Raw genomic sequence first — 16,498 nt, 5'->3', positions numbered from 1 at the left:
TCTTGCATGAGGGCAGTCATCCTCCCTAAAGACATCTCTTTACTAAAAACTAATAGTTAAAAGGCACTTTACGGCACACCGGAATTTAAGTTCACCCAAGAAAATGACTGCATGCACTAAATATTATATCATATTTTAGAAAATAACTGGTGCAGGCTTCACTGAAACACTCAGGAACAACAGAAAAGAAAGAAGGGAATCTTTGGTTTACTAAAAATTCATTAAAATGCTTCAATTATAGGCATATTCATAATTTCGCTAATTTTATACTTTCAAATGGAGGAAGTTACTTAACTTTAACCATAGAAAAAAGGTAAGTAAAAGAGAAAGGAATCCCATAGCTACTTTGGCACAATGATGTTAGGTGACTTGGACAAAATTTCAATACCACTAATACAACAAATCCCCAAAAAATCCTGATACCAACCTCACACCATACTAATATTACCCTCATATCAGAATCTCTTTCTTAATATCATTCAATCTTAATGCACCCCTTTAACAATATCATCTTAACACTGACCTCATTCCTTATAGTTTTAAAACCACTTCGATATAATGTCATCCTAATACAACCCTGATATCATATTACAATAATACCATATTATAATATCCCACTTATATCATGTTATATATATTATACCTATCTTTTATAATGTCATAATAGAATCCTCAAGCCAATGTATCTTAATTAGAGATGAGCGAGCACTAAAATGCTCAGGTGCTCGTTATTCAAGACGAACTTTTCCCGATGCTCGAGTGCTCGTCTCGAATAACGAGCCCCATTGAAGTCAATGGGAGACCCGAGCATTTTTTTGCTAAAACAGAACAGTAAAATTCTTTACTTTCCAGGTGTGCGTGCGTGTCTCCCGCTAAGTTAGGAGATGTTCAGAACATCTGGAATGTGAAGAATAGTGTTCTTTCAATGTGTTCTGCACTTAAATGCTCCTGTGTTCACTGTTTTTAATGTTTTAATTCTATTCTTCACTTTGCGGATGTGCGCGCGTATCTCCGAACCTATCGGGAGACACGCGCGCACACCTGCAATGTGAAGAATAGAATTAAAACATTAAAAACAGTGAATACAGGACCATTTAAGTGCAGAACACATTGAAAGAACAATATTCTTCACATTCCAGATGTTCGTGCACATCTCCTAACTTAGCAGGAGACACGCACGCACACCTGGAAAGTGAAGAATAGTGTTATTTCAATGTGTTCTAACAAGCAAAACATCAGGAAACATCTGTAATACTTTATTAAACAATAAAAACACTGTTCTTCACTTAATTTAATGCTCGATCGCGAGCAGGGGAAATACTCATCCAAGTACCGAGCCGGTCCGAGTATGCTAATACTCGACCGAGCCGTATACTCGGACGAGTATACTCGCTCATCTTTAATCTTAATACCTTTCTCATTCCACATGTTAATCCCATCTTCATAAGATTTCAATCTAGTACAGACCTTATACCATACATTCTAGTACCTACCTCTTATCCTCCATTCTAGTACCAACCTTATACCATACATTCTAGTAAAAACTTCAAACTATTTAATTCTAGTATCATATCATATTATTATAATACAATATATTCTAATACCATCCTCATACTGTATCACCAAACATCTTAGGGCTAAGACTTCCCATAGTCTACTGTCTACAGTGTCCTCCATATACATATCATGTATCATATTTTCTATATTTGGTGTTATTTTCAACCTCTTAGCCAGCAGTTCATACATCTCCACAAATTAACCATTGATTTCCTAAGCATATACAATTATTCAGGTATTACTGTAGAAGTCACTATTGATACATGACCCCCTGGAGGCTAGAACAGGAGGTAATACAACACTCATTACCCGAGACAAGCCACTACAGGAGGTGACAGCAGAAGTTCTGCTTCTATGGTCGGAGGGTGGGATTGTCTATGACATAATTCTTCATTATGTCTTTTTATACTGTTGAGTTTTTGTAAATTGAGTCTCTACTTTAGCGCATTGTTGTCAGCCCTGACTGACAGCGCTTCCAGGCTTTAGATCTCCAGTCTGACATTCACTAGTTTTTTTCACAGCTATACCTAACAATGTTTTACGGATCTTAAAGGGAGAAAAAAAATCACAGTTAGGAAATTTCTATCTACCTAATAATGCGTAGTAAAAAAAAAAGCAACAAATCCTAAAATAATTCAATTTATAATAAGAATACTAAATGTTTTCAGTAAAAACCTTCCTCCAAATATGTACATTGCATGGACAACTAAGCAACAGTCTATAGAAACCAAAGAGAACCCAATACCTACATCAACAATCAGGAAGTCCAGCCAGCACCAGGCATTGGTGAAATATTTTACAAATCCATAGGCCACCCATTTCAGGAGCATCTCAAGAATAAAGATGTATGTGAAGACTTTATCTGCATATTCCAGCATGGTCTTTATGGTTTTCCGTTGCTCAATGTAAATGTCTTCAAAAGCCTAAAGGAAACGATAAGGGTTAAAGTAGCACCCGAGATTTCAGCCAAGGTAACAGAGTTGCAGGTGTCGGTGCATGACCCAACCCAACTGCGGTGGTGGAAACCGACTTTCCCTTTTTCAGATTTGTTGCCTAGCCCTGTAGTTAAACGCCATGGCCAGAGCAACATAGCTCATCAGTACCACCCCAAACATACAGAACATAGAGAAAAGCCCTTTTCCCCACCTACCCCAGTAACTTAACTAGTAGGTAAAGACTCATGCATAGAGTGGTATCCAGCTTTAAGACAAAGCTAATGACCGGTTCCCATAACACTATTTTTACTATTTGTCACACTGTTTTAGCTAAATAATTGGAAATACAAACAAAAATACCAGAAACTGAACCAGCGCGTTGCTCAGTTTTGGCCAAAGTTTATTTCATAGCCAATGAAATAAACTTTGGCCAAACTATGAAATAAACTTTGCCAAAACTTAGCAGCGTGTCAGTGTATCACTACTAATAACTAAGATTCACATGTTTTGTAGCCTTATGCGCTGTGTGTATTTTTTCTATTTTGTTATATGTATGTGCATACTTTCTATCCACAGAAAATCTACTTTATAAACCTACCTGGTACCCTGCCAGAAAGAGCTGTGAGCCACAAGGGACGTAGCCTATTCGGCCAAGTTGCTGTGACCCAGTCCACATCTTTAGCATCTCCCTCATTCCCCCTTCCTTCAAGAAGCCACACCTGCACTGTGAGTAGACGGAAGATGCAAACCTATTTGCTGCTCACCGCACATGACCGATGTTGGCCATGAGTGCACAGGTGTGGGAATTGAAAAGAAGCAGAGAATGACATTGGCCAAAGAAAGGGGCGAAATGAGGAAGATTCCAGAGATGAATAAGCTACCCCCGTTGTTACTCACTGCTGCTTCTGGAACGGTGCAAGGTAGGCTTACAAAGATGATTTTATGGGAATAGAAAGTATCCATTTTGTAGATAGGAGCAGTGTGGGCAAGAGGTAGTATAGTCCTATGGGAACCTGTCATTAGTTTTTTTTTTATCTGCTGATAGGATCCCTTTAAAAAAAGTGGCAACCTCTTTGACTTGCCCTTTGCCTTTGTCTTGCTCTTGTATGCTTTAATCACAGAATTTGGTTTATTCTCATACCATCAGTGATTAGACTGGGGTTGGGAAATAAAAACTAAGACTCATTTTTGAGTCTGCCCAACATTAAACATCTGAGGATTGTTGTATTTATCTGCATTAAGTATTTGACTTGAATCTTTACTTATCTTCACTTGTGAGCGATCCATATTATTGCCTACCAGGCCTGACCATTCTGTTATCACATTGTGGTTGGGTTGTGGTCTATCAATAGACATCAATGACTTCAATGTAAACCTGCACTTACCAGAGCTCCACTGCTGAGAAGAATCATGAAGATAATGAAGGTTTCAAACCAGTTGTGTTCCACAATCGTGTAACAGGTTTTACGAAATGTCCACCATATCTTGCCATTGTTGTCATCAATGTTCACATGGCAAATTGGAAATCTCTTTACACATCCTAAAATATACGAACAATGTAAGCACAGAGAATCTGATATGAATATCTAAAATTATATCACCTCTTATTGTTAAATGAAATACAATGTTACATAAAATGAGATTATACAAGAAACTTTGTAAAATAATCTGATCAGAGGAAACATTCTTTCTCCACATATTGGGCTGTCATCACCTGCTCTCCTTCCTGATTTTGGAATCTGTGTTGAATTCTGAATTCACTAAAATATCAGGTTATTTATCTCTATTTGGTCAGTGCTTTGAAAAACGGCTATGCAGTACAAAACAATCTGTTGTCTGTTGTGACCAATGTCCTTCCCTTCTACTCCTTTTTTTTAAATAAAGGCGACGTTTGCACCATTGGTGAGTGCTGCCCCTCTCTCTCACCCCTCCAAATCATATGATATAAAAGCTTTATGAAAAAGGGTAAGGGAGGAGTGAGCAAGAGTTGAGTCACAGCAGCTAGGTTTCTATTATATAATTTAAATATGGATACAATTTCAAGAAGAAAAAAGCTATTTGTACCGATTAAAGGGGTCATCCACTTTAAAAAAATAATCAATATTGTTTGTGTGATGAAAAGTTATTCAATTTTCCTATATACTTTCTGTATCCATTCCTTGCTGTTTTCTAGATCTCTACTTCCTGTTATTCAACAGGAAGCTCCATTGTTTACTTCCTGTGGATAAATCCGGTTCCTGGTCCTGGCTGTAACACAGGTCCACGGCTCGTTATATCACACAGCTCTGTGATACTAATGAGCCGAACACCTGTGTGACAGCACACGACCAGGGATGTTTTTTTGTCCACAGGAAGTAAACAATGAAGCTTCCCGTAAAATGACAGTAAATAGAGATCTAGAAAACGGCGAGGAATTTATACAGAGAGAATTTTGGAAAATTGTATAACTTTTCATTACACTAAACATAATGGGGCAGATTTATCAAGCTGTCTGAAAGTCCGAATGTTTCTAGTTGCCCATGGCAACCAATCACAGCTCAGCTTTCATTTTACCAGTGCTCATGAATATTTTAAAGGGGAGCTGTGATTGGTTGCCATGGGCAACTAGAAACATTCAGACTTTCAGACAGCTTGATAAATCTGCCCCATTATTTGCTGAAAGTGTACTATCCCTTCAAATGGAGTATGATAACATCATGTAATTGGAGTAGTAATTTGACTGTATGAAGTATGCCGTAATTGAATACAACAACACACAAGCAACTCCTTTACGCTCAACATTAGATTACAGTCCACCAAGCTCTTTCTCTTGGTAGACTGGTTATGGTGGTATCTCTAGTGCCCCCCTAATGAAGGTGGTTCCCCTCTGCTTGACCCCTTCTATCTTACCATGAATACTATTCCTTTGAAATTCATTAGATAGCATTAAAACAATATCTAGATGAAGTTTAATGATTAAATCTGAATAAACACGATACTCCCCAAATAAGAGGTATTTCCCTGGAGTTCTAGAAGCCAATAATTTGTTTTTTTTTAACTCCACACAACATGTGTGATTTTCTGATTTACCGTGAAACTTGGGAAGTTCATCTCATTATATAATCTTGCTGTGTAGGCCAACTGCCAGCAACAAGCCGTACACATTGCCTTTAATGAGCAATGCTCTCCCACTCACCTTCTGTGAAGCAGGCATCTGGCTCCAGAGCCTCCTCTGGTTCTAAGTCCAGCAGCTCTCCTTCTCCTTCTACAACTACCCCAGGGGGTCTGATATCCACGGTGCTCCCTTCAGATGAACTAGTTAGGTTCAGCTTCTACAGATAAATTCCCACAGCAAAAAATAAGCATAAAATTAACTTACTGTTTACCGAAAACAAATACATTCTACTCAGCCTTTATCGTTACTATCGCTTTTTTGTATGTTTTTAACCATTCGTTAGACACGGCACCTGAAATGATAGCTTTTTATTACATTTGCCTTACCTTTTAGTTATAGTCCACACTTACATTAGCAATTTTTAACTTTTCATTTGTATCTATTTATTATATTCATTTTTTAATATATTTATTTATTACATAGTGATTTTGTTATGTTCTACTCTTACAAAATGGCAGACAAATTACCTATTGTACAAACCTAATATGTCTCCATTAAGACAATATAATATTTTTAATATTTAAAAGATGAAAATTTATTGAACACATGGAAGAAAGAACATGTATAAGTTATCAATAACCATTTGTTGTTTTTCAAGCAATTGCATCCATCTCTTTCAATGCACCCAAGGTCACTGTGCATTTTCAAACTACTTGTCAATCCGATATTCATACTTATTGGCATTACTGCAAAGGCAGGTCAGGATTTTAGGCAGTGACAACTTTGTCCATTTTAGGATCGTGAAAAATTGCAACTGAATTTTTTAAAATTTTTTCATGGTAATTGGTTATTGGGAAACAAGTATGAGTACCGTTCTATATCATAGTAGTTTATCTGATAGCATACACAGTCCGCATTCGCTGATCTGGTGTAATGTTATTACTGTGTAATGTATAACATCATTAATGGCGGCGCTGATAAGTAGCAAATGTACATAGAGAATGATGGAAGCATACATGATTGAAAACTGGAACAATATAAGCCATAAAACATTCCAAATAGCTGCTAACCATTGAATGAGTGCTGATTGTATTTAAGGATTCAAATATTATATCAAGTTAAATTTCATTTAAAAGGAAGTTTACCAGTAGTTCTGACCATACAAAGCTGCCGACAGTGTTAGACCTTGGTTCTGTGAGCTTACAACAGCAGGACTGGAAAAATATTACAGGTGGAATTGAGAATCATTAAACTGCTTTGATCTTTGATCTCTGTGTTCTAATTGCCCCTCCCTTCTTCTGTAATATCTAACCAGAAGCTTGCTAATCCACTCCGCTCCTCTGCTACCAGCCCTGACCTTCTGCTCCAGTACTGACTACGATTCTCTACCTCCTGTCCTGACCTTCCGCTACGTCCTCTGATCCTGTGCTGCCTGTCTCGGCCTCCTGCCTGTCCCCGTTGTCTGCCTCACAACTCTGGACCTCGCCTTGGCCACTACCGTGGACAAAGTCGTGCCTGTGGAGCGACCTGGTGGTACCACGCCGCAGCAAGTCCAATCTGCTTTGCGGCGGGCTCTACCACACTCCCAGGTGTCGGCTTACGTCATAGTCATCGTCCCCGGTGGTCATCGTCCCTAGTGGTACAGTAGGTCCACTAACCCTGATCCTGACCAGCTCAGTCTGTCTGCAGCCTTGTAAGGTCAAAACTGCTGGTAGTTGTGTTAACCTTGTTTGGTAGTGGTAGAGTTGGAATTCCCATCAACCGTTATTAAAAAAAATATTTCCACCAAAGATTAGGGGATTAAATAATTTGATTCATTATTACTGCTTTCTATTAAGTGTCCATCAAAAGAATTGTTAGTGGTCAGGTATGGTATTGGACAGTGAACAGTTCTAATGATTCCAAACAGATCCCTACTGTACAATGCATGGAATGTGTATGTTACACAAATTTGTAACAACCTTAAGACTTTAGCAATTGTAATGCTTCCATCATTTCCACAAATTAACAAACTCTGCCAGAATGCTGTAGCCAAATCAAAAGTTATAAAGGAGTCAAGGGGTCAAAAGAAAACTAGTCGCAAAACAATAAGTTCCAGTGTTTCATAAGAAAGTCAACGGATCATCTGCCTGATTACACTGATGCTTATTACAATATGGCAGATGTACATTACAGTGAAAACACTTCTATGTTCATTGTCAATAATTGAGAAACAGATGAGAAAGTTAAAGGGGTTGTCCAGGGGGCAAGGCGGGGATTCTTTTTCAGCAATCACACCACTTTTGTCCATGTGCTTTGCTGGGTATTGCAAGTCATCCCAATTTACCTAAATGGTGATTGACGGACATACAAGACACAGACCATTGGACAATAATGGTGTTTTGGTTTTGATGGACAACCTCTTCAAAAAAATGGTCTCTTAACAGCACTTCCTGAATTTTTGGAAGTGGTAGAGAATTTATTTATCACCCATAAATGCATAGTTTTCTCCAACTGCTACAGTATATTGATGGTATAGATTAATATCCAAGTGACACTTATGGTTTTATTAGTTATGGAGATTGCTAAGCATTGTATGCAGAAATTTCCATCAGCTCCATAGAGACGAACAGGGCAACTCAACCATGCATGACCGGCTGCTCCGGTTGTACTATAAGGGGTATGACAGTGGTACAGCAGACCCCATCAGAACCCCATTCTAGTGATCTGTGGAGGTCCCATCACTGAGACCCCCACTGATCAGCAAATTAGGCCCTAACTTGCGTCGTGGGAAATCCACTTTAACTGTGCTTTGGGCTCTAATACACAACACGGAGAACAGGAAGCCTCTTTCTTCCCACTCCACCATAATCTTAAAGTACAAATGGGAAGGAATGTGAACTACTGGTTGAGGAGAACCTGAATCCTAAAACTATGTAGAATTCCCCCTGCACAGGATGAATTAAGGGCCTGTCCACAGGGTAAAGTTTTGGGTATGGGTCCCAGATGTGAATGGAAAGATGGGTGTAAATTAATTTCCGAGAGCATAATAGGGGGAATTTATAAAGCCATTTTGGTCAGACTTCGACCATAATTTGTCTTATGACATATTTATAAAGGCTTTTAAACCATTTTCCCCCCTTTTCAGTCTCGTCCAACTTGTCTAACAAAGAAGTGTGATCTTTATAAAGGGGCGTGGTCTCTGGGGAAGGGGGCATGGCCAGTCTGTGCAGCAAAATAAACTAGCCGATGCTTCACATTGGGGAACACAGTTTAGACCAGCTAAAACCAGGACACCAATTGGGAGTGGTCCCTACATATACTGACAATGTCTAATCAGTGCTGCCATATCTGAAGGTTTAGATACACAACCCTTTCAAATAGGGGAAAAGTAACACCCAGTGTTCAATATAATTACACATTTCATAGCAAAATCATACAGGAACACTGTGTTCTGGAAAGGGAATCCATGGATTTGCTAAACAAAACACGTCAGTAGAGAGTCGATAGAGAGGCAATAATATAATCGATACCAGTTACTATCTTAATAAGGGACAGTTACCATGTGTATATTGCCTTGATGATGTCATTGTCTCCTAATGAACTGGTTGATTATAGAAGTCAAAGATGGATAAAAGGTTTTACAAATTCCAAATACTTCTATCCTATTATTAGGATAGTCCAGTGATATTAAATTGATGGTTGCCCACTGATTAACTCGTTAAAGGGGGAACAACAAAGGTGTGGGAACGGAAGCCACTTCCTGTAGATGGAACAATATTTACAAATATTTAAAACATCCCATTGCCTGGTTTCTGGTAGTTGGTCACAGCTGATCTGTAGATAACCCATCAATATGTTGAACTGTGTAAATCCGTTAGAAACACCTAAAAGGGATCTTGAGAATTTTCTCCCTTCCACCCCATATATCCATGTAAGTTATTTCAAACTGATTATATTAACCAAGAAGCAGAACATCAGAAATACCATTTAATTACAGAAATGTAATGTCTTAAAGTGGTTTTCCAGAAATATAATGCCCCCTTTAAGATGGCGGATTGTCTCCATGTTTAACTGTCTGTATTCTAAATATAACAATGGACCTACCACAGTTTAACTGCACCAAGTTACAGCATCAGAGATCCCTATAGTACAGTAAAACCAGGAATCCAGGTGTTAGATGAAGAATATAAAAAGATAAACAGCGCTACCAAAGAAAAGGCGTGAGGTCAAAATAACAGAACACTAGACATGTTCATATTGCCCAGTAGGGTTGTAGTTGAGTCTGGGTGGCAGAATTTTTTTTTTTTTACAAATGCTTTTCCGTAATGCGTTTTCATTCATTGTTCAGGACCAAACGTGAGCTCCCAATTATAGTGCTACTTAACCCAACCACCCAAAGTAGAACAATGGTACAGGTCACCAGCTCAGAAAGTTCTCCTTTTCCGTCTACTATCACATGCTGAGGTAGCAAGATGCAACCGGATGGCCTGATTGACTGCCGGACCTACAAGTTTTCAGCGGCAATGGTCTTAGTCATCTAAGAGGGTTGTTGCTCAAAGTGTGTAGGCCCAACGTCTACCACTCCTTGCCAAGATTTTAAAGGATTTTCCATAATGAAAGGATTTACTCATGGTGATACTACTTACTGTTTTCCTTCACACCACATACCACCTCAAACTATTTACACATCAGTCATCTCTGTTTTTTCAATTTTTGGGTATTTACCCAATAGTAGGAAGAAGATTAGAGCATGTGGTTCTTCCTTTTGGGCAGTTTTTAAATCTCAATTCATCAATGAGAACTTCTGTAATTAATTCACTTACAACAGGTCATGTACTTTTTAGTGTTTTTACCTGAGCCAGAAAAAATCCACTAGCAGAAACATACCCTTAAACCTACGAATCGAGCCAACCGAAACTGGGCCATATGTACCTACAGGCCCCATTGAGGCAGAATGGTCTACCTCGATAAAATTCAATTTGGATCAGCATATGTAAATAAATAATCACCCAAATTTTTGGATGCCACATATATTACGCTTATGAACATGTTTATTGCTTTGTGCCTAATTTTTTTTTTATATTTCTTAGAACCCCTTTAAATACAAAATATAAGTTGTCCTAAAATTGAAGCAGTGTTATTGTCTAAAAAAAAGTATTATGTAATTATTATTCTCAATCAAAATGGTGCATGCTCCATTTTTCTTTACATTTGTGATTTTTAAGCAGTATAAGTTTAGAGCATGCATTAGAAAAATGCTGAAGTTAAAATAAAATATAATAATGAAATCAAACATTGAGAGTCTTAGTACAATATTTTTATCGGCCATCTTTTTCGGCAGACCATGCTGTGAAGTGAGTCACATGACTCGGCCTAAGCCTATTAGCTGTGCATGTTTCATATTGGATTGCAATGGACAGGCAAGGGAGACAGCTGATTTGCATGCAAGCCAATCAAAATTAATCGTAATCAGATATTACTTCATTTAACCTTAGAAAACGTGGTGATACGTTGCTCTGCCTTGTTTAAAAGCACCAGAGTTGCATTCTCAGTAGCTTCTGCTTGATTTTACCCCTGTGAGAAGTAAAAAAAAAAGGGCAGGCACAAAAAAAGAAAAAAAAAAGATAATATTAACAATACCCCTAACCTTTAGGAGCCATTTTTTAAAGCGTTTAAACTAATTGTCAAAGTAGTTTTTTTCTTAAACCTTAGGATCCTGTCAAAAAATTACAAAAACTTTATGAAATTAACATCTATAATATGTTAAAACTTTGAATCACTCAGTTGTAATATATACAGTATTTTTCGGACTATAAGGCGCACCATCAATAAATGCCTGCTAAAACGTCTAGGTTCATATAAAAGGTGCACCTGATTATAAGGCGCACCTGATTATAAGGATGAATGACCAGCAGGTGGCAGACCTGTGCACAGTTCAAGGCAGCTGTTGTCTCTAAGTGCGGTTCATAAGGCGCACCGGACTATAAGGAGCACCTTTGATTTCTGAGAGAATCAAAGGATTTTTTGTGCGCCTTATAGTCCGAAAAATACGGTAGTATATTTATCTACTACTGATCTCTAAGGAGATCTAATGCCTGTAGTCACATTTGCCCTGTCCCCAATGGGCTCACATTCTAATATCAGACACACAGAGGATATTTTTTAAGAAACAACTGAATTGCTATCTAAGAGGAAACCATCAAACAGTAGAAATATTATAATACATTATAAGCAAAGTTAAAATCCATACAGGTGCTTGTATTAGTCAAAATGTTACCCAGGTTATTAAACATTGAACACAAAGATCATAGATATTGAATGTACAAATGTAGAGTAGTTTTGTATTTAAGTAATATACAATTATCCATGGCAATGTTTGTACTTAATCCAATCAGAAAACATGGCATATTCTTATTTCTGTTTTTTTATTTTTCAACAAATTTTTCACATGATAAATCCTTCACCATAAAGCAACAAATCAGTGAGGATTTTTCACAAGAAACAGATCAAAATTACGACGGTTCGGTCATCCCGACCTTTGTCAAGTTAGATCTGATTGTAAGTTGTGTAGTAGGAGGTTTTGGTGAGGCTGTTGAATGTGCAGTCACAACACGCACATTAAACAGAGTGTGAACCCAGTTCAAGTATTTCTCACTGCTTGTTTCTGTTTTGCATTTTTTTTATGCTTTTATGTTTTTAACATGGTTGTAAATTGTTGGCTACTGCAAACTAATGCAGGAAAATTATTGGTTAGTGAATATCTGAGTAATAGAAAGTAGAATAAATAAATAAATTGTTTTTTATTTTTACACTTGGGCCCAAAATAAAAAAATATACGTTGAATCCCTTTTTCTTAACTATTTTACAGTGAAGTCTAATGAATTATATTTGTTGTCAGTATGTTCTAGAAAAGTCTAATGTGCATGGCCGTATTCTAGATCAATATTGTAGTAGACCTTTGATACAACACCCATTAAAACCTTGTTATATTTTTACACGTCTCCTTGGAAACAGCTACTATAGATTTTAGGCAGATGGAATTGTGGGTCTCAATATAGCAATTGTTATTTCTTTCCAGGGTTGAGGTGTGTGTTTATTTTTTTTGAAGTTATATATTTTTCCCTTTCAAATTTTCTGAAAAGTTTGTCCACAGCCGCAGAAAATCTTGTTTTCAGACAATAGTAAAAAAAAAAATCATCCCATCTAAGACAACAATGGAAAAAAATAAACTGCATTAAAAAAATAAAAAGTGAAAGATTTTTCAAAAATGATTTAACATTTTTTACTGCAACTGTAAGATTATTTATTCAATTATTCCATATTATGCGTTAAAAATCATAGAGGTTCTGAATTACATTCAGCAACAGGTTTAGCACATAAAGGACCTAAATTTTTAATTTTTTTTTGGATGGTGCATTCTTAGGATTAGTGGGAGTCTGGGTCTCTGGTCCCCAACAATCAGTTGTTTAAAGTAGCTGTGGTGCTGGCATCTGACTCCCAAAAAATAGGTCAACATCTAAATTCTAGATGTACTCTTTGTTTATTCAGAAACATTACTTAGAACAAACCATAAATACTTGACCTGTGGAACCAGCAGAATTAAGATGTCAGGTCCATTTTACATAGTTAGCGTTCTGCACATATGCTTCTGGCTGTTCCTGGTGTGATCAATATTAAAGGCATCCTGTCAATAGGTTCTGGATCATGAAAGGACATCTACCACCAGTGCTTCAGGCTCCAAAGGTGTTAATAAAGCCTGAAGCCCCTCAGGCTCATTTGCATACATTCCTTCATCCTGGTGGTAGATGTCATTTATACCATCAGCTTGCCCTATTGAAAACTATAAATTACTACGTTTTTTTAAAGAACCATTTACGGTTATTTTCAGGACCATTTTTCTTAAAAGAAGAATTTAAGAAAAGTCAATACCATTTATTTAAAAAACTATTTTTTTTTTTTCATATGGGAAGATTGTTCATCTCCTTAATGTCTACCCTCCTCTGGTTCAATAATGTGGAGAATGGAGTATAATAATAATAATAATAATAATAGAGCATATAGTTTAACTTAATGGATTGAGTCTTAATTAAGCCTAATCTAAACTATTATTTTTGATTATTCTCAGAAAAATATCATCCCTAAGAATCATGTATTTGTGAAAACAGTAGTCAACGCACTAGTTAATACTCGAAGAAAGCAACTGTAGAAAATATGGTCCCAATAATATAGTACATTGACAATCATGTAAGCGGTGCCTGCGGGAAAGTGAAAAGTAATTAGAATTCTCCATAACCCTGAGGGGATATCGTTATGATCTCTGTTTTTAAAGGGAAGACCGATAATAATATTACGGAGATAAAATTCTTCTAATACAATGCTCTAATATGTTTAGAGTGGCTCCACCATAACGCTTCCCTTCTAATGATATAAATATAAACCTCTCCAAAATGTTCTCATTATTTTCATGGAATAGGACTATTTCAGCTCTTTCTGTACTTTGACTAAAAAGATAAAAATTGAATAAACGGGATAAATGTAAAAGATATCCCTGTAATGAACATACAGTAGTGAATTTAGGTAAGAATGCAGATGTTTTGTTTTTAATGAAAAAATTTAAAATACCATATATACTCGAGTATAAGCCTAGTTTTTCAGCACAAAAAAAACTCGGCTTATACTCGAGTAAAAAAAATGGTTTTTCCAGGTTTTGTGGTAAAATTATGGGCCTCGGCTTATACTTGGGCCGGCTTATACTCGAGTATATACGGTATTATATAAATGATAATAATAAAAATAATTAAGAAGCATTTAACTGTAAAAAATACATTTACAATAACAAATAACACAGAGGTTTACTTGTTCCTGGGCCAGATGGGACTAAAATTTGTATGCTACATTTCCAAAAATAGAAAATATTCATTTAATTAGAATTAAAGTAATAAAGTAGTAGAGTAATAATAATTAAAACTGACTTGCTTTAAAAAAAATTGCACCTATTTTTTTTTAACTATGGTATTTAAATTTTATAAAGTATAACTCCATCATCTATTTTAATGTGTACAGTTTAAAACTTAAAAGAAATCAACCACTCAAAAAAACCCTAAAAACCTAGAAACTTCTGCTCCTCTTCATCTTGATTCGGGCGCTGTGCTCTGTTAGTATTGACACACCGGGATCACCTAGAAAAGAAAACTTACAATTTGCAGCAAGGAGCTCGGGGACAAGATGTCCAGTGCTCCAGTGTACTAATCATGCATGCCCTTAACACCTCCCTCTCCCATGCTGGGAGCATGGGAGAGCAACGTGACGTCACAAGAGAGGCATGAATTTATGCCTCCCGTGTGATGTCTACTAGCATGGGAGAAGGAAGTGGTGGAGGAATACATAATTAGCAAACCTGAGCACTGGACAGAGTTTCGGCCTGGTGTCCCAGAGTTTCGGCCTGCTAATTTTAAGTTTTAATTTTCCTGGTGTTTCAAGCTTAGCGACAGACAGCACCGGGATCAAGTTGAAGAGGAGCAGTTGTAGGTATTTCTAGGTTTTATTTATTTATTTTTTTTGAGTGATTGATTTTCTTAAAAACAACATCGGATTAAAAAACTATCGTTTCCTACTTTTTCTTACTATAGGTTATAGTAGGTGTACGTTCCCTCATGTAAAACTTTAAAATGTGGGTGCTATTATCTATAGTTGAGCAGGTGAACTCAAATAACGATTCCATAAAATATTAGTTTTAGTTTTCCATATCAAGCAGGTAGAATCAGTTCTCATTCTGTCTATAAAGAAAGCCTTGTAGACTAGACCTATCTAACAGGACACTTATGGTTTCACCTGAAAGATTGTTGCATATGAGGTTCCTTCAGGCAAGACTGGTAGCTTTAATAAAGGTCCAGTCAGTGTTTATAGTACAATTAGTCCTCAAAAAGGGATTGATTTCCAACACAAAGAGAAAACTTGCCCTCCAAAAACCAAAGAAATCTGAGTCTCTGTAGGCCACCTTCACCTTCTACAGTCCATTGATGGATAATTCTTCACAAACTAATTATCTAATGGAGAGAGCATAATTCTACCAAGAAGACGTTACTCAAAACATTGATAGATACACAAAAATGTTAAAAAAGTTTGAAGCCTATATTAATATCACTTTAAAGGATATTTGATCTAGTAATGCAGATCATAATTTATTGAAATCCCAAAAATACATTTGAAAAATCTAATATAATTAAAAAGTAAAAACCATTTCCTTACCTCTTTACTTTCTTCAAGGTCAGACTCGCTGCTAAAATCCTCCGTGTTGAGATTTTCAAAGTCAGATTCGCCGACAGCAATGGGGACAGTAACGGTGAGGCTTGGATTATGTATGAAGGACATGTAATCGCTCTCGTCGATAATGTACTTCTCCACACTGCTGCCGACTCCACTGGTAGTTCCGTTGCCACCTTTATGATAATCTAGGTCTTTATTTATATCGACTGCATTATGGTTATAGAGGCAACTTTCTTTACGGTTGTGAAGCTCCTCCAGTGGTTTGATTTCATCTAAAGCTTTCTGTTTCTTAACAAAGGCTTTTTGGAGGCATTCACGGACTGTTTTTTTAACAAAATCTATCCCCCTCTGTATCCTTCCCACAGCAATCTGAAGATTGTTCATTTCATTATCATCGTCTGTAGCTGTTAGGTTGTCAGAACTAAATGAGCTCAGCAACAAGGCCAGGAACAAATTCAAAACCTAAGCAGTACATAAAGAGATGAGTGGTTACGAGTTCATATAAAAGGTGTACCAAACCCTCGAAAGCACCGAATGCAGTCAGAGGCCTAGTACACATTTGTCATTCAATTCATGATTCATTGAATAGAGACTTTGATAGTACAAGATATTGCAATACATAAAAACCAGCCGATATTGTCTGAATTGTTGGTTCAATTGACCA

At 36.9% G+C, this 16,498-nt stretch overlaps 1 protein-coding gene across 5 annotated transcripts in view; it reads right to left on the bottom strand.

The window, feature by feature from the left end:
* LOC140075670 (sodium channel protein type 2 subunit alpha) overlaps positions 1-16,498 on the bottom strand; it is a 156,610-nt gene that overhangs the window by 33,453 nt on the left and 106,659 nt on the right. For all 5 annotated transcript variants that reach the window (XM_072121825.1, XM_072121824.1, XM_072121823.1 and 2 more), the window contains exons 17-20: positions 15,817-16,296; positions 5,668-5,803; positions 3,878-4,032; positions 2,307-2,480 (exon numbers count right to left, since the gene is read on the bottom strand). In XM_072121825.1, the coding sequence (XP_071977926.1) occupies positions 2,307-2,480; positions 3,878-4,032; positions 5,668-5,803; positions 15,817-16,296 (945 nt within the window). The remainder of the gene's footprint in view (positions 1-2,306; positions 2,481-3,877; positions 4,033-5,667; positions 5,804-15,816; positions 16,297-16,498) is intronic.

This window comes from Engystomops pustulosus, chromosome 8, assembly GCF_040894005.1.
Source record: "Engystomops pustulosus chromosome 8, aEngPut4.maternal, whole genome shotgun sequence".
NCBI lineage: Eukaryota > Metazoa > Chordata > Amphibia > Anura > Leptodactylidae > Engystomops > Engystomops pustulosus.
The sequence above is the reverse complement of the archived record's forward strand: the minus strand, read 5'-3'. Positions and strand labels throughout refer to the sequence as shown.